Here is an 18,614-nt window from a genome sequence, read left to right on the forward strand (position 1 = left end):
TTTTTGTTGTTTTTTGTTTTTTGAGACATGGTTTCTCTGTGTAGCCCTGGCTGTCCTGGAACTCACTCTGTAGACCAGGCTGGCCTCAAACTCAGAAATTCACCTGCCTCTGCCTCCCAAGTGCTGGGATCAAAGGCGTGCGCCACCACTGGCTGGCTGAACATGGCTATCTTACAAATGTCTAATCTGAAAAAAGTCCCCATCAACTACTAACTGCATGTAAATCCTTGGGAAATTGCCTTATAAATGGTAGGACGGCATTCTTCCATTAAACTGTGTATACCTAATCTTTTAAATACTTTAAATTCTTTTTTATGTGCTCATTGGCCATTTACATTTTATCAGAGAAATGTCTGTTGAAATAATTTGTCATCTGAAAATTGAGTTAATCAGGCTGGAGAAATGGCTCTGTGGTTAAGAGTAGTGGCTGCTTTTCTACAAGACCCAGGTTCAATTCCCAAACCCACATAACAGCTCAGAGCCATCTGTAATTACAGTTCCAGAGAATCTGGAGTCCTCTTATGTCATCCATGGGTACTAGGCACATGATACACAGGTATATATGCAGGCAAAACACCCATACAAATAAAACAAACAATAAAACTTGGCAATATTTAAGGTCTTAGACATAATGAGAAGCACCCGAAGGGAAGAAGGATTTATTTTGACTCATAGTCGAGGGTATAGCCCAGAGAAGGTATGGCATGCATTGCTTACCTCGTATCCCCAGTCAGGGGACACAGGAGGATGAATGCTGGTACTTGGCTGGTTTGATCTTTTTTACATTTGGTTTGGGGACACTTTTACCCCCTTCCACGGAATGTTGCCACTTACATACAGGCTGGTTCTTACCGCGGTTAAACGTGGCAGGACACATCCTCACAGATGTAACCAGAGGTTATTCTCAATCCCATCAAGTTGACAGTCAAGATTAACCATTAACATGTTTTTTCAGGGCCTTGCATGGGTATTCTTTTACAGAGCTACATTTCCTTTGTTTTTTTTTTTTTAACAATTTGTAGGCAGGTTTTTTTTTTTTTTTTTTAAAGATTTATTTATTTATTTATTATATGTAAGTACACTGTAGCTGTCTTCAAACACACCAGAAGAGGGCATCAGATCTCATTTCGGGTGGTTGTGAGCCACCATGTGGTTGCTGGGATTTGAACTCTGGACCTTCAGAAGAGCAGTCGGGTACTCTTACCCACTGAGCCATCTCAGCAGCCCACATTTCCTTTGTTAAAGACACTATTCAAAAAAAAAAAAAAGACACTATTCTATTTTCTTATAATATTGTTAGGACTTTTTGTAGGCAGAACAGCCTTTGAGAAAGGGCCTCATGAATCCCAGTTGGCCTGGAACTTAGCATTTAACAAAGAGGTCTGAGATTACAAGGGTCTTAACACAGGTTGAAAACTAACTAATGCATGGCTTTATTTCTAAATTGTCAGCTCTTTCTAATGTTCCATGTCTGCTTTATGCCAGTACAGCTCCTATATTTGTTGTAGGTCTGATAAAAGTATGAAAACGCTAGCCTTCTAGTGCTTCTCTTTCGAGATTGTTTTTACTGTGTGGGGTTCCTTAGAGTTTTGTATGGATTTTAGGACTAGCTTTTTGTATTTGTATTCAATTTGTGTTTTTACTATAGCAGTAATTGGAATTTTGGTTAAGTAATGAACTAGTAGGTTTCTTTGGGAAGCTCTTTTATCTTCTAACAGCCTAACAAGATGTATCTTTGTTTACTTAGGTCTTTAAAATTGTTTAGCACTGTTTTTTAGTTTTTTTTTTTTTTTTTTTTTGTTTGGTTTTTCAAGACAGGGTTTCTCTGTATAGCCCTGGCTGTCCTGGAACTCACTTTGTAGACCAGGCTGGCCTCGAACTCAGAAATCCGCCTGCCTCTGCCTCCCAAGTGCTGGGATTAAAGGCGTGCGCCACCACCGCCCGGCTTTTTAGTATTCTTTAGGGTATAATTATTAGCCTTCTTCCTTGGTTAAATTTATTCCTAAACAGATAAAATTATGTGCCCTCCACTTCTTTCCCGATTACTTGTTGCTCAGCAGCTTTGCCACACTTCTGCATGGCTCTGCCGTTCTGGTCAGATTGTTGCTTTTCTTTCAGAGACTTGGGACCCAGATTAGTGAGCGCTCCCTTTGAGGTTTTTCTTCCTTTGTCTCACTCACATTTTCACTGTCTCTTAAACGTTTTCAACTTTTGCCTCGGCCAATCATTTACTCAGTGAGCTTCATGTGTTCAGAACATGCTTGTGTGTAATGCTTTTCAGGGTGCTGTGAGTGATGACATAGATGATGTGGTTTCTTCCTTAAAACAAACTCTATTTATTGTTAGATACACAACTATTTTGTGTTCAACTTAAAAAAATACTGCAAATTAAGATACATTTGGCGGGCTGGCGAGATGGCTCAGTGGTTAAGAGCGCCGACTGCTCTTCCGAAGGTCCTGAATTCAAATCCCAGCAACCACATGATGGTTCACAACCATCCGAAATCTAATGCCCTCTTCTGGAGTGTCTGAAGACAGCTACAGTGTACTTACATATAATAAATAAATCAAATCTTAAAAAACAAAAAAGATATATTTGGCAAGGGACAAGAGAGATGGTCTTGAGCAGTGGTTCTCAACCTTCCTAATCTTTGACCCTTTAGTACAGTTCCCCATGTTGTAGTGACTTTCCCAACCATAAAATTATTTTCACTGTTACTTCATAACTAATTTTGTTACTGTTATGAATCACAAAATATGTTATGCATGATATCTGATATGCAACCCCAGTGAAAGGGTCCTTAGACTTCCAAAGGGGTCATGACTCAAAGGTTGAAAGCTGCTGACTTAGAGGTTAAAAAATTTGGCTGCTCTTGTAGATCAGGATTGGTTCTCAGCACCAAGCACATCTGCTGGTTTATAACCTGCTGTTCCTCAAGTTGCCGAGGTTCTGGTATCCTCTCCTGCCCTTTGCTGGTACTGTGTCCATGTGCATCCTTCTCCAACACACATGCATATCCATATTAAAAAGAAGGAAAATAAAGTCAATATGGCACAATGATAGGGGTTTTTTGAGATAAGATTTTTTGTTTTTGAGCCAGTGTTTCTCTGTGTAGCCTTGGCTGTCTTGAACCAGGCTCTCTAGACCAGGTTGGCTTTGACTCAGAAATCCAAATATGTCTGCCTCCCTAGTGCTGGGATTAAAGGTGTGTGCCACCATAGCTCTGTAAGATGATCTTATGTAGCCCAAGCTAGTCTTGAACTTTCTATGTAGTCATAGATGAACCTGGACAATTTTGATCTTCTCAAATTCTTGGCATCTGGGTCACTATTTTTAGTCACAGTTGTAGATATTGATTTCAAGTTGTATCTCAGTTTTAAAAATGCTTAAATGTAAAAGGTAGAGTTGATAAGATAGTTTGAAATGAAGTGAGTTGGTGTAAGCAGAGATTAGTATGAATTGGGATGATATTAAAAGTATCTGAATATAATTTTGTTTCAGATGTGCTGGCTATCTGTATGAATTATGGAATTTCATATTCACAGCAACTACATGTGTGCAGATATTAGTAATTTGCAAATAAGGAGACCTCTCTTGGTAAACCATATTTAATAAATATGGGACCAAATTCAAACTCAGACATTTGACCTTAAAACCTGGGTCAATAGCCATAGCTAGGTAAATATTAGATTACAAACTTTGAGGAATGAACAGATGTTGAGAGAAAAGATTTTTTTAGTGTTTTGAGACATTGGGGCACAGTGAACATGTATATGATGTAGGAGAGACACTACAATGCCCTGCTGTTCTCCTTGTGCTTTCATTGTTGTCAGCTTGCCTGCCTGTCTGCATATCTTCCTTCTTTCTATCCATCTGTCTGTCCTGTACATCTCTTCCTACATTCCTTCCAGGTGGAACTGAATCCAGAAACTCTGTCCTGAGCTACACTTTGAGCCACTCCCACTGCCTTTTCTTTGAAGTGTATATGGTCTGGCTAGCCTGGAGCACCTGGGCTTAATGAGTCCTCAATTTCTGCATCTAGAGTGGCTGGGATATAGGTCCATGCTGCTATGCTCAGCTTTCTTTATTTTTTTATTTTTATTTTTTTTTGAATGATACGGTCTCTCTATATAGATAGCTCTTGACTGTCCTGGAATTTGTTATATAGGCTAGGCTGGTCTCAATTCATAGTGATCCACCTGTCTCTGCTGGGATTAAAAGCATGTGCCACTCACTTGGCAGCTTCCTTTATTCTTTTCCTCATAAAATAGACACAAAGTGTTAATATGACAAATATATTTAATAATGTCCATAGAATATTCAGTATACCTAGACAGTAAACAACTGGCCTCATTAAATGCAGCTAAGCTCAAGGCAAGTGATCATTACCACATCATAGGTAATAGGTACTATTTCTAAATCTAAAGATACTCTTCAAGGATACTAATATTCCTGTATTAAAAGTGAGCATGGGCGAGCAGAGTGGCTCCACAGATAACAGTATACCTGCCAGCTTGACTACCCAAATTCAGTCCTTAGGAACGACATGGTGGAAGGATAGAACTGACTCCTGAAAATTGTCTCTGACCTCCACACATATGCTAAGGCATATACTTGTGGCTTAGGCATGTCCCCTACCCCAGTAAAGAAATATATGGAATAACATTTTTTTCAGGTTGGGCATGTTGGCTCATGCCTTTAATCCCAGTACCCAGGAGGCAGAAGCAGGCTGATCTATGTGACTTCGAGGTCAGCCAGGGCTACATAGTTAGACCCTGTCTTAAAAAAACAAAATAAAAAAAAAAAGAGGATAGGAGATCTTAGGAAAATTGTTACCTAAAGTCTCAGTCAAATCCTGGATGAGCTAGTGTTTGAATCTGGGTCTGTCTAGTTCAGGATTTCGTTATAGCATACTGAGTAATGAATGACAATAGCCAATGTGAAGAGAGTTGGACATTCTCTAAAAAACAAAACACAATTGTGTTTATATTGTAAGGGATTTCTTTGTTCTCTTTTCTTTCATATGAATATTTGGTTCTCAGAGTACCTCTGCATATAAGATGAAGAACCATACTGGCCGTGGAAACCTCCCTCAGCTTTTTGAGTGGATTGCTTTCTGCTTCTTGCTGGAGTCCTTTACAGTTGGAGGGACAGGGCAGGAGAGATCAAGTGTTTCTTGTATCAGCTGGGTATTCTGGTGTCAGAAAGAAAGCTGAGCTTGGCCAGGTGGTACAAGTGGATATCCAGCTACTGGGCCACAAGTTCAAGGCCTGCTTGGATTACAGAAGTTCCTGCCTACCAGATTGATAGTTTAGTGAGACCCTGCCTCAAAGTAAACTTTTTAAAAAGACTAGGACTATTGTTCATGGCAGGGCATATGCATCGTATGTACACATTCCTAAGTTCAATCACCAGTACTTTTTTTATAAAAGGGAGAAAAATGGGCTGGAGAGATAGCTCAGCGGTTAAGAGCACTGACTGCTCTTCCAAAGGTCCTGAGTTCAAATCCCAGCAACCACTTGGTGGTTCACAATCATCTGTAATGAACTTTAACTCCCTCTTCTGGTGTGTCTGAAGACAGCTACAGTATACTTACATATAATAAATAAATAAATCTAAAAAAATATTTTTTTAAAGGGAGAAAAAAACCTAACCAACCAACCAAACAACCAAAACAAAACAGTTGACCAAGTATCTCTTCTCTCTACAGAGGAGGAAGCTTGATGCTGTATATTACTATATGCGCAGTTTGGCAGCCAGCAACCCTATCCTGACTGCCAAGGAGAGTCTCATGAGTTTATTTGAAGAGACTAAACGAAAGGTAAGTAAGAGTGCACGTGGGCTTATCCTTCCTAGGAGAATGCATGTCCTCTGGGCTGAAGTGTGAGGAGATGATGAAACACATCTTCACATAGACCCTCTGGGCTCCACTGACGGGTTATCAGTTGGCCCCTGCAAAGAACGGATTTTGAAATCAATCTTCAGGAGGGCTTGCAGGGCGTACCTGTGCCACAGCATCTAGTTCACAGAATTAATGAAATCTATATGGCAGCAGAGGTGGTCTCTGCTACTTTGGTACTGTAGCAGAATCCTTAGATTTTTATAGTCTTTAGCCTGCAGACACAGCTGATAGAGGAATTTTTCATTGGCTGACTGGGAGAGCTGAGCTTGTGTGTCTGTTGTATAGGCTGAACAGATGGAAAAGAAGCAGCATGAGGAATTTGAGATTAGCCCTGAGAAGTGGCAAAAAGGAAAGAAGTCTACTTTCCGGCATGTTGGGGATGACACTACTCGCCTGGAGATTTGGATTCATCCATCACATCCTCGGTCCGCCCAGGGCACTGAGTCTGGGAAGGATTCTGAGCAGGAGAATGGTCTGGGCAGCCTGAGTCCCAGTGATGTAAGTTCCTGAGAATGATGCAGTGAGCCAGACTAGCTCAGCAAGTCTGGCTGCCTCAAGTCATGCAAGCTGGGGCTGAGGCATAGACAGGTCCCAGCTTTAAGACATCGATTTATTTAAAGAAAAAGGATCTTGTTCTCTATACCGGATTAGCCCGGAACTTACTGTGTAGCCCAGACTGGCCTCTGACTTGTGACAATCCTCTTATCTGACTTGCTCATATAGGGGTGAGCCACAGTGCCTAGCACCCCCCACTAACTTTGACCACTAACTTTAGGTTCCCTTAGGCCTCGTTGGTTCTCACAGATCCCTTTATCTTTAGCATGTGCTTCCCTTACTCACCACTATGTGGCACTGTAGAATTTAGTAAATGTAGAGTTAGAAATTGTTTTACTGTTTTGAGTTGGGCATCACCAATTTGTATGAGAATTTGCTGAGATTTTGTACTTTGCTGAGATAATGTATTTAATCTTGAATAGCTTTCTATTTGGAGTATGAACTAAAGCAACATGGGTAGGATGATTAATCTGTTTTGTGATTTATTATTATTTATTTATTTAGATTTGTTTATTTTTTATGCATGAATGTTTTGCTTGCATTATGTATATGCACTACATGAGAGTCTACGGAGGGGGTCAGATGGGGTCAGATCCCTTGTTATCTGGAGTTAAAGAACCAATGTATAGGTGCTGGGAATTGCAAGAATAGCCATTGCTCTTGCCCTCTGAGCCATCTCACCATCCCCAAGCCTTTTATGAGGCAACCTCTTATGGCTTAGAGTGTGCCAGACTAATGATTCAGAAAATAGCATCTTCCCTTGTTTTCAAGGTAGCATTTTAATAGAGTGGACAGGTAGTTAGGCTTAAGTGTGCTGGACTTTGTTTAGGGGTATACCTGATTTTCTGTGATCACAGTAGTCATGTGTCAGTTGAAGTGTGAAGAATGAATAGAAGTTTAGCTAGAGAGGAAGGAAGTAGAATGGACTAGCCCTCTCAGATTCCAGAGCTTAGGGAGAAAGAGCATGGGAAAAAAAGGCTCAGTGACAGGAATTCAAATTAGTTATAGAAGGATTTGAATCAATAAGTGGTTTCAGAGATGGAAAGATATGTGTCCAAAGAGCTTGATTAGATGAGGGGAGCTCAGAGAGAAGAGAGTCAAGAGTAGCACCTAGGTTTCCGGTTTAGAAATTGAAGGGGTGGCGCTAGAGAGATGACTCAGAGGTTAAGAGCACTGACTGCTCTTCCGAAGGTCCTGAGTTCAAATCCCAGCAACCACATGGTGGCTCACAACCATCCCTAATGAGATCTGATGCCCTCTTCTGGTGCATCTGAAGACAGCTACTGTGTACTTACATATAATAATAAATAAATCTTGAAAGAAAGAAAGAAAGAAAGAAAGAAAGAAAGAAAGAAAGAAATTGAAGGGGTATTGCCAGGTGACCATACCTGTAAGCCTTGTACTTGGGCAGCTGTGCAGGGGGATTAAACACAAATACATGGCTATACTGTTACCTAGTAAGTTCTAGGCTATTATGAGCTATAGTATGAGATCCTCTCAAACAACATTAACAACAAAACCCTACAGGACTGTTCCCCTAAGCAAATCAAAACCAAGTAGTTAGTGGTCAGTTTCATAAGGTGGACTATAATGGTAGACCAAGTTTTAGGGCAATGATAATTAGTTTTAGAGCTGCTGCATTTGTCATTGTGTAGGACATTGAAGTAATGATACTCAGATGATAACAGGTGACTGAAACTCAGGAGAGTGGTTTGGATCAAGGAATATTTCTTGTTTGGGGGCTGGAGATGGAATCCAAGGGTATGTGCTTGGTAGGCAAATACTATCTATTATTAAACTGCATTCCTAGTCCTGAAAAGGACTAATTTTGAACGCATCTTGCTAGATAATAATGATACCATGAGAGTTGAATCATTTCTTCCAAGTTAAGAACAGATGGTTGGCATGATGGCTCAGTGGGTAAAGGTGTCTAGAGCCCAATCTTGTAATTTGAGTTTGATTCCTGGGGCCCACATAGTGGAAGGAGAGAACTGACTCTCATTAGTTGTCTTCAGACCTCCACATATGTATCATGGTGTACATTCATTTATTCATTTTCTTTTTTTTATTGTTTTTGAGACAGCATCTCATACTGTAGCCCCCTGGCCTTTAATTCATGAGAACCCTTCTGCCTCTGACTTCTGGGTACCAAATTACAGGTATGAGTTATGAATTACAGGTATCTAGTTCTTTTGGGTTTAATTTAAAATTCCCATTTGTCTTCCTATTCTGTAACTGTTTTTGTGGATGACTTGGGAAGTAGTAATTGATAATGAAACCCCCCTCTTCTGGTGTGCCTTAGTGTACATGGGGCCCCATGTGTTAATGTGTGTTCTAGCAATTTGTTTTGATTCCTGCGGTTAGAATCCCTCACTGCTGCTTTGGCTGCTTTGGATGTTACAGTCCAAACTGAAATCCTGTTTAACTAACAAACATGTTGTCTTTCTGGGTAGGACTATATTGTTTAATTTTTTTCACTTTATTTATTATTGTATCTATATGTATCCATACAAGATATCTGTGGGCCCACATACCATGGCCTTCAAATGGCAGTCAGGGCAAACTTGTGGACTCAGTTCTCTCCTCCCACCCACCCTTAGGTGGGTTCCAGGGATTAAACCCAGCTTGCACAGCCAGGCCCTTTACTCACTGAGCCAGCCCACCAGCCCTCAATGAAAGCAAAAGACAGTTTGAAAAAAGATTTTGTGGCTTTCTTTGATTTTGGCCTCACAATTGGGGAACATATCTTATACAGATATAGCTAATCTTTTGTAGAAATATCTTTTCAGTAGCTGTAGTGGCTGAGCTTAGTGGTAGAACACTTACCTACAGACATAGTCACTTACTTGAAACTCAGTTCTGCCACTGAAAATGAGGAGTAGTAGTTATGCAACTCTGCTTTTATAATGTACGTCTCAGTGAATACATTTTCAGCAAGTAAGCTGTCACGGATTCTAGTGCTTTATTAGTTTTTATGTGTGTATATTTATGCAAGTTGTTTGTACGTGTCTGTGATGTGTCTGTGTGCTTGATTGTACCCTGAGGAGGTGTCCTTCTAGCATGCTTTGCCTTGTTCCATTGAGGCAGGGTTTCTTGCTGAACCTGGAGCTCATATTATTCATCAAAGCTGATGGGCAGTCATCTCCAGTGAGCCTCCTGTCTCTGCTTCTCTCAGTGCAGGGGCTGTAGGCATGTGTGGGATCACACCTGACCTTTACATGGATGCATGCTTGCACAGCAGTATCTGTAGCCACTGAATCCTCTTTCTTGTCCATTTAGAGTGTGCATATGCTTGTACCATGCTGCATGTGTGGTCAGAAGAGAAACTCTGGGAGTCAGTTCTTTTCATCATGTGGTGCCTGGGACTGAATTTGGGTTGTCAGGCTTGATGCCAAGCATGTTTACCCAGTGAACCATCTCATTTGCCCTAATTTTATTTAGTTTTCATGTGTGTGTACCCATGCCGTTGTTAGCTTGTGGAGATCATGGGTCAACTTCTAAGAGTTGGCCCTCAACTTCTGCTTTGTTGAGGCAGTCTCTGTCACTCTTTTTTTTCCTTTTTTTAAAGATTTATTTATTTTATTTATATGAGTACACTGTAGCTGTCTTCAGACACACCAGAAGAGGGCATCAGATCCCATTACAGATGGTTGTGAGCCACCATGTCATGTGGTTGCCGGGAATTGATGGAAGAGCAGTCAGTGCTCTTAACTGCTGAGCCATCATCTTTCTAGCCCCAGTCTCTGTCACTCTTTTCTGCCAAGGCATAGTATACTCCAGGCTAACTTTTTCAAGCTTCCAGGCATTTCTTCTGCCTTTGTATCCTATGTCATAATATTAGTGCTAGGACTGCAGATGTGCACCACCACATAGGCTTAAATATTTTACACTTTTTTATTTGTATAATAAATAAATTATATGTATCAGATCAGAGAACAACCTGTGTGAGTTAGTTCTCTTCTTCAACTATTTAGGTTACAGGAATTTAAATCTTTTTTTTTTTGTTTGTTTTTTTGTTTTTTTGAGACAGGGTTTCTCTGTGTATCCCTGGCTGTCCTGGAACTCACTTTGTGGATCAGGCTGGCCTCAAACTCAGAAATCCTCCTGCCTCTGCCTCCCAAGTGCTGGGATTAAAGGCATGCGCCACCACCGCCCGGCAGGAATTTAATTCTTGTTGTCAGACTTAGCAGCAAGCAGTTTTACCCTCTGAACCATCTTGTTAGCCTTGAACTTCTGATCCTCTTGTCTTTGCATCTCAAGTATAGGCAACAGATGTGGGCCACCACTTCCAGTTTTTAAATAGTGCTTGGGATCAGACTTGGAACATTGTACATTACAGGCAAGCCTTCTGCCTGCTAAGCTATGCTCCCAGCCTTTTGTTTTTATAGAGTATCATAGCTTAGGCTGACCTCAAACTCCTTATGTAGATAAGGATGATATTCAACTCCTATACATCTTGAGTTGCTGGCGTTATAGTCATAACTGCCACATCCAGCTGTTAGTTATATCAGTAGGGTGGGCGTGTGTATGGGTGTTTCTAGGATTGAATCCAGGTCCTTGAGCATGCTAGACAAATATTTTACTACTGAGCTACATCCTAAGGCCCAATTATTTTAATTATTCCAATACATGAGTATATTCCAAATTAAAAATTTCAAATAATTGCAGGAATACATAGAATAAAATGTGACAGTTTGTGTAGCTATTTTTGTGGTTTTAGCCTATATGTTATCCTCAGTAAACAATTTTTAAAATTATTATTATTTTTTATTTGTTTTGTTTTGTTTTTCTTTTTTTTTTTTTTAAGATTTATTTATTTATTTATTCTATGTGAGTACACTGTAGCTGTCTTCAGACACTCCAGAAGAGGGAGTCAGATCTCATTACAGATGGTTGTGAGCCACCATGTGGTTGCTGGGATTTGAACTCCGGACCTTCGGAAGAGCAGTCGGGTGCTCTTACCCACTGAGCCATCTCACCAGCCCCCTTGTTTTGTTTTTCGAGACAGGGTTTCTCTGTGTAGCCCTGGCTGTCCTGGAACTCACTCTGTACACCAGGCTGGCCTTGAACTCAGAAATTTGCCTGACTCTGCCCCCCAAGGGCTGAGATTAAAGGTGTGCGCCACCACCACCCGGCTATTTTTTTTTTTTTAATTTTTTTATTAGATATTTTCTTCATTTACATTTCAAATGCTACCCTGAAAGTCCCCTATAACCTCCCCCGCCCTGCTCCCCAACTCACCCACTTCTGCTTCCTGGCCCTGGCATTCTCCTGTCCTGGGGCATATGATCTTCCCAAGATCAAGGGCCTCTCCTCCCATTGATGGTCGACTAGGCCATCCTCTGCTATATATGCAACTAGAGACACAGTTCTGTGGGGTACTGGTTAGTTCATATTGTTGTTCCTTCTATAGGGTTGCTGACCCCTTTAGCTCCTTGGATATTTTCTCTAGCTCTCTCTTTAGGGCTCTGTGTTCTATCCAATAGATGACTGTGAGCACCCACTTCTGTGTTTGCCAGGCACTGGCATAGCCTTAGAAGAGACAGCTATATCAGGGTCCTGTCAAGAAAATCTTGCTGGCATATGCAATAGTGTCTGGGTTTGGTGGTTGTATATGGGATGGCTCCCTGGGTGGAGCAGTCTCTGGATGGTCCTTTCTTCCATCTCAGCTCCGAACTTTAGGATATCATCCTGAGTGAGGTAACCCAATTACAAAAGAGCACACATTATATGCCCTCACTTATAAGTGGATATTAACCCAGAAACTTAGACTATCCAAGATACAATTTGCAAAACACATGAAACTCAAGAAGAAGGAAGACCAAAGTGTGGATACTTCGTTCCTTCTTAGAATGGGGAACAAAATACCCATGGAAATTATTTTTATACTTATTTATTTATTCTATTTACATGAGTACACTGTAGCTGTCTTCAGACACACCANAAGAGGATGTTGGATCCCATTGCAGATGGTTGTGAGCCACCATGTGGTTGCTGGGATTTGAACTCAGGACTTTTGGAAGAACAGTCTGTGCTCTTAACCACTGAGCCCCCTACAATATGTTCTTAATTTGGGTATATATTTTATTACAAACATATATGTTTTGTATTTTGTTTGTTTTTTGAGACAAGATGTCTTTGTAGCCCTGGGCTGCCCTGTAACTTGCTTTGTACCAGGCTGACCTGAACTCAGAGAGATCTATCTGCCTTCCCTGCCTCCCCAGTGCTGGGGTTAAATGCTTGCCTCACTGTGCCCTGCCATATGTCATATATTTAACTTATGTCATGTCCATTGCTTGTTCATATTAGCTGTTCAGTTTTGAATATTAGAAGCCCTAGTAGGGTAGTCTCCTTAGACCATTTCTAGAATTTCCAGCATAAATGATTAGAAATTCATGACTAAGCAGGAAGTTTGACTTACTGTGGTTATTAGTAATGATAATGATGTCCCAACCAGTTTGTTCTGAGTCTGCCAGGTGTGGGCTTTGATTCTCTCCTCTCTGAATGGTTGTGGGAGGGTTAGGTTGTGGGCTGTTGATTTTAAGTCTTGAGACGTGGTGTGGGTTGAACATTCAGCGTAGCAGGACAGCCAATACAAGTGGTGTCCTGTTAAGAGTTCCATTTAAAATCCCATTAAAAACCCCTCTGCCAAGTAAAGTGTTGAGTTGGTGTTGAGAGAGTTGTGGGTGTTCGTGGCAGCTCTTCCTGTGCTGTGTCTCAGGCTATAGAGTACTTGTTATCTGAACAGTGGACTGTTGCTATCAATGAATTAATCAGGGACTTTAAATTACAGCACCAGAAATAATTTTCATACTTAAAGGCAAAGGTCTGTGATGCAACTGTTAAGATATAAAACAAAAACAACCTTTTTCAGATTTATTTACTTTTTAAGATTTTTTTTTTGTATGTGTATGAATGTTTTGCCTGCATATATGTGTATACCTCATGCATTCCTGGTGTCTGAGGAAGTCACAAGAGGATGTCGGATCATCTGGGACTGGAATTACAGAGAGGTGTGACTCACCTTGTGGGTCCTGGGAATTGAACCCAGGTCCTTTGTAAGAGCAACAAGTGCTTTTAACCACGGAACTGATTCTCCAGCACCCCCCTTTCTTTTTATTAGGTTGTGTGATACTCTGTTTTTTATTGACTATTTTATTTATTTACATTTCAAATGTTGTTCCCTTCCTAGTCTCCCCCCTCTACAAACCTCCCACCCTATTCCCCCTTCCCTCCAGCCCCATTTTTTGAAGCATCTGGTTCCTCTGTGTTTAGCATCCTGTATAGACCATAGTACCTGTTAAGTGCATGGGAGGAAGAAGTGCTGATACAGTTTGTCCCTGAAATTTTAGTAGCCTGTGCTCCACAACCATCTACCCTGTCTACTGTTCCCAGCTTTTTCCCCATACACGCGTGTGGAGGTCAGAGGATGGCTTGGTGGAGTTTGTTCTGCTCTTCCACCTCTCTGTGGGTCCCAGGGTTGTCCTTACTGGCTGAGACATCTGGCCAGCCCCATTTCGGTGTTTTGTTCTATTGTTTTTGTTATTGTTTGTTTTCAGACAGTGTCTCACTATGTAGAGCAGGCTGACTTGGAACTCAGGGAGATCCTCCTGCCCCTACCTCCCAAATGTTAGCATCAAAGTTGTGTGCTCTTAAGCCAAGCTCGGTGCTGTTATGTTTCAGACTGGTTTGTATCTAGTGTGTGAATCAGCAAACTTTGCCCATGGAAGGCTACATAAATGTTGTAGGCTTTGTAGATCTCATGTCTCTTATTAGTATGCCTTTGTGGTGTTATATGAACATGGCTGTGGTGCAGTAAAACTTTATTGGCTAAGACAGGTGATGATGGGCTAGGTTGATTTGACTTTAGGCCTAGTTTGGCATCTTCTACTCTGATGGACCAGCATCCAGGTTTCAGTGTGTAGATGTTTTGTTTCTGAGACAGTAGAATGCCATGTGGACTGGCTTCAAACTTGCTATATAGATCTCCTAATTTGCCTGTTTCCACCTACTGAGTCCTGAGATTAAAGATGTGTGCCACCACTCCTGGCTTGTAGGTGATTCTTGTTATTTGGATAAATATGGTCTGTATTTTCTGTATAGATGAATCACAGCTTTCTTGCATTTAGGAACACTAGATACCATTATGCCTATGGTCATTTTAAACAGGAAAATAACTAACAGAAAGCAAACAAAACAAAACAAACAAACAAATCCAAAAAAACAAATAACCAAAACAACAACAAGAAAAATGTGGAAGCTAAGGCAGAGGCAGACGGATTTCTGAATTCGAGGCCAGCCTGGTCTACAAAGTGAGTTCCAGGACAGCCAGGGCTACACAGAGAAACCCTGTCTCAGGGGGGGGTGGGGGATATATATATATATATATATGGAAGCTAAGGTGCTAGTTAGAAACAAAGGGCACATATTTAAATTAAATTCTGAGACCTGAGGTCAAAGAATTGTCTCCTTAGCCTTAGCTGAGAACATATATGGCGTTAATCACATTTGCTCTGTTTTATACATGTCTGGGATGACTAAAAAAACACCTCAAGTCCTGCTGGCAGTAGAGAGAGGTGACCTTTGGTCTAGACCTGGCAGACATGGTTTGGGTGTATAATGGGAAGTGGAATCAGAAGGCTTCTGGAAGAAAGTAACCAGGCAGACTCAAAAAGAATATTCCAGAACAGAAGCCACAGCAGGTGTGGCACAGCAGGTGTGGCACAGCAGGGCCTGCAGGTTTACTTGCCTCTGCTCAGTTGAGGGCAGTGTGAAATGTGGGAATGGTGGGGCTGAGGCTGAGCCTTCTCCTACAGCCCTGTTCTCAGTTGGTGCTGTGGTATTGTGGGAGGAAGTCAATGGGCTGAGGTGTTACTTTTTGTCACTGTGAAAAATACCTGAGAGAACCTGAGAGAACTAAAGGGAGGGAAGATTTTTTGGTCATGGTTTTTGAGGTTTCAGCTTCTAGTTAGTTGGCTGGAATCATTGCTTTGGGCCGAGTGAGGCCAGGTAGAGTATCATGGCCAGAGCACAAAGCAGATCTGCCCTCACCTCACTGTGGGTGGCCAGGGTGCAGAAGGAAAGATGCCTGTGTTAGCTGGCTTCCTCTTCCTCTCTCATTTGTCTGTCTAACAGTGCTGTCCACTCTCAGGGCAATTTCCCCTCCTTAGCTAATCCTCTGTGTGCCCATGTGCCACACAGAAATGACAGGACCAACCATCATAGCTGGTCTCCCCTATTATTTCTGGATTCTGGAAATGTTTCTCAAGTTTGTTGTTTACTTGTCATGTCCGCATTGTTGATCCCATGAAATTTGCATGTCATTCATTAAATTTCATAGGTTGGATGCAGTCTGAGTCTTTTCTTTATCACAGTTTAATGGTTGATGACAGTGAAGGGCCATTCTTTTTTTTTTTTTTTTTTTTTTTCACTGTTGCTGTAGCTGTCTTCAGACACATCAGAAGAGGGCATCAGATCCCATTACAGATGGTTGTGAGCCACTGTGTAGTTGCTGGGAATTGAACCCAGGTCCTCTGGAAGAGCAGTCAGTGCTCTTAACCACTGAACCATCTCTCCAGCCCGTAAGGGCCACTCTTACACAAAGTTTTCTGGTCTGGACAGGTCTGGTCTGATCTGGTCTGGTCTGATTTGGTTTGGTTTGAGGCAGGGTCTCTATAGCTCTGACAGGCTTAGAACAAATGTTGTAAACCAGGCTGGCTTCAAAATCACATAGTGTGTTCTGCTCTTCCACAAAGTTGGGATTAAAGGAGAGCACACCACAGCTAGCCTGACAAAAGCTTTCTGAATTTAAACATAACTTGTATCTTTTTCTGCTAGTTGTTCAAGAAAGTTACCAATAGCTTGGAATTATTAAGACAGAGCTTTTTTCCCCTCATTAAGATTTTTTGTTGTTGTTGTTTTAAATTTTTTTAAGGTTATGAGCCAGACCTGGTGGCTCCCATCTCTAATCCTTGTAATACTCAGGAGGCTCAGGCAACAGTAAGGTTACTGCAGTGTTGAGGTCAGCCTGGTTACAGTGTGATGCCTCTTTCACAAAACAAAACCCCAAACCAAGTCAGTAAATGAATGTTGTGGATCATAATTTTTTTTTTTTTTTTTTTGAGACAGGGTTTCTCTGTATAACCCTGTTGGCTGTCCTGGAACTTACTTTGTAGACCAGGCTGGCCTCGAACTCAGAAATCCACCTGCCTCTGCCCCTCCAAGTGCTGGGATTAAAGGCGTGCTCCACCACCGCCCCGCCCAGCATGGATCATAAATTTTTACCACCCAGAGGGACCATTATTTTTATTTATTTGTTTGCTTATTTGTTTGTTTTGTTTTTGGAGACAGGGTTTCTCTTTGGATCCCCAGCTGTCCTGGAACTCATGCTATAGACTAGACGGGCCTTGAAACTCATAAAGATCTGCCTGCCTCTGCCTTCTAATTGCTGGAACTAAAAGCCACCACTGCTGGGAGAGAACCATTATTTTTAAAGAGTTATTTTTAATTATGTATCTGTCTCTGTTGTTCCTATGTGTACATGAATATAGGTTCCTGTCTAGGCCAAAAGAGGATGTTGGATCCCCTAGAGCTGGAGTTACAGGAAATTGTGAGCTGCCTAACATGGGTACTAGTAATTGAACCCATGTCCTCTGGTAGAGCAAGCAAGCTCTTTTAACTTTGAACCGAATCTCCAGTCCCCATGCCTAAATGTTAACAGTCTGATAGGAAACTGGTATTCCCGTTTCCTTAGACTGGCCCAGTTATCACTTTTTTCCTGCTTTATCAAGCAGAAGTATAAAGTGCCACAGGTAATGTTCCAGGGGAAGACCATCCTTCCTGTCATGGAAGAGAAACTTTTCCAGCCACACAATAGGAAAGCATAAGCCCAGGCGAGGTCAGGCATCATAGAAGGTTATGTACTGTGATTCATAGCTGTAATCCAGCTGTTTAGGAGGATTCTTCGTAGTGTGAGGTAAGCTGGAGTATGTACATAGTGTGAAACCTCACTCAATGTAAAATTAAAATGCTTGCCTTGCATATTGATAGAAAACGGTTGAGTTTTATTTGCCTATCTCATGAGGAAGCATCTTGAACTAACATAGTATTATAATTAGTATGACATGGATTAATTTGAGGCCCGTTCTGCATGACTCTGTGGCTTTGGTTTGGAAGCTGGGTTCTAAGTGGAGAGGAGACCTCTTTAGACTCCTACAGAGCTCTGACCTCCATTTGTTTGCTTTTGATGCTTAGTTCAAACCAGTTGCAAGTCACAGGCCTTGTCTCCTAACCATGTGCTTTACTGCTGAGCTGACCCAGCTGCCTTAATTTCTTAAAATATCTTAATCAAAATGTGTGGCTTCTGTAGTACATAGACTACAATTGGAGTGATGCAGAGATTAGCATGACGCCTGTGCAAATATACCAATTTCATGAATTTCATAATATAATTTTAATATTGTGGCTTTTAAGTCTTTCAGAATTTCATGCATGTGTGCAACATATTTTGACTAATTCTCCCTCTATTCTCTTTCTCCAAGTCCCAGGGTTCCTCCCAGGGTTCTCCCTTTATATCTCCCTTCCAATTTCATGTCTTCTTTTTTAATTTTATTGAGTCTAATTAGTACTACCCATAGGTGTATAACTGTGAGCTATCCACTGGTGAATAGACCACCAGCCACAGTCCCAAAGAACTCTCCCAGTAGCCACAGTTCCATATTTATTAAAATAAGTAAGTAGGTATTATACTATATATACATATACAATTTTTAGTCACCTTCCTTTCTCCTCCTCTTGTTACCACTAAACTTGGGAGAGCTTTCTGTGAATAATTTCTTTCAAGTCTAGTGTATCTCTCAAAGCCTGTTTTTTAGTAACTTTGATTAATTTTCTTTAGTATCTTACATGTCAGAGTCAGGTAATATAGAGCTTACTTAAGAGTCTGGGCTTTGAAAATCTCTGATTTTAAGTCCTAATTTTATTAGCTGTTAGCTCTGAGGTCTGAAGCCCAGTCCATAACTGGCTGAACTTCAGCCTCCTCATCTGCAACATGGCAGCAATGATAATGTCACTTCCCAAGGTTTGAAAATAATAGTTTTTGCTTGAAAATTTGCAGATCTGGCTTGGATGTTTTGTGCTTTTTTTTTTTTTTTTTTT

General features: G+C 41.1%; 1 protein-coding gene across 3 annotated transcripts in view; it reads left to right on the top strand.

The window, feature by feature from the left end:
- The window catches only part of Smg6 (SMG6 nonsense mediated mRNA decay factor), a 235,538-nt gene that overhangs the window by 14,157 nt on the left and 202,767 nt on the right, over positions 1–18,614 (top strand). For all 3 annotated transcript variants that reach the window (XM_021176232.2, XM_021176235.2, XM_021176236.2), the window contains exons 7-8: positions 5,712–5,822; positions 6,189–6,401. In XM_021176232.2, coding sequence (XP_021031891.1) covers positions 5,712–5,822; positions 6,189–6,401 — 324 coding nt within the window. The remainder of the gene's footprint in view (positions 1–5,711; positions 5,823–6,188; positions 6,402–18,614) is intronic.

Source organism: Mus caroli, chromosome 11 (genome assembly GCF_900094665.2).
Source record: "Mus caroli chromosome 11, CAROLI_EIJ_v1.1, whole genome shotgun sequence".
Classification (NCBI taxonomy): domain Eukaryota; kingdom Metazoa; phylum Chordata; class Mammalia; order Rodentia; family Muridae; genus Mus; species Mus caroli.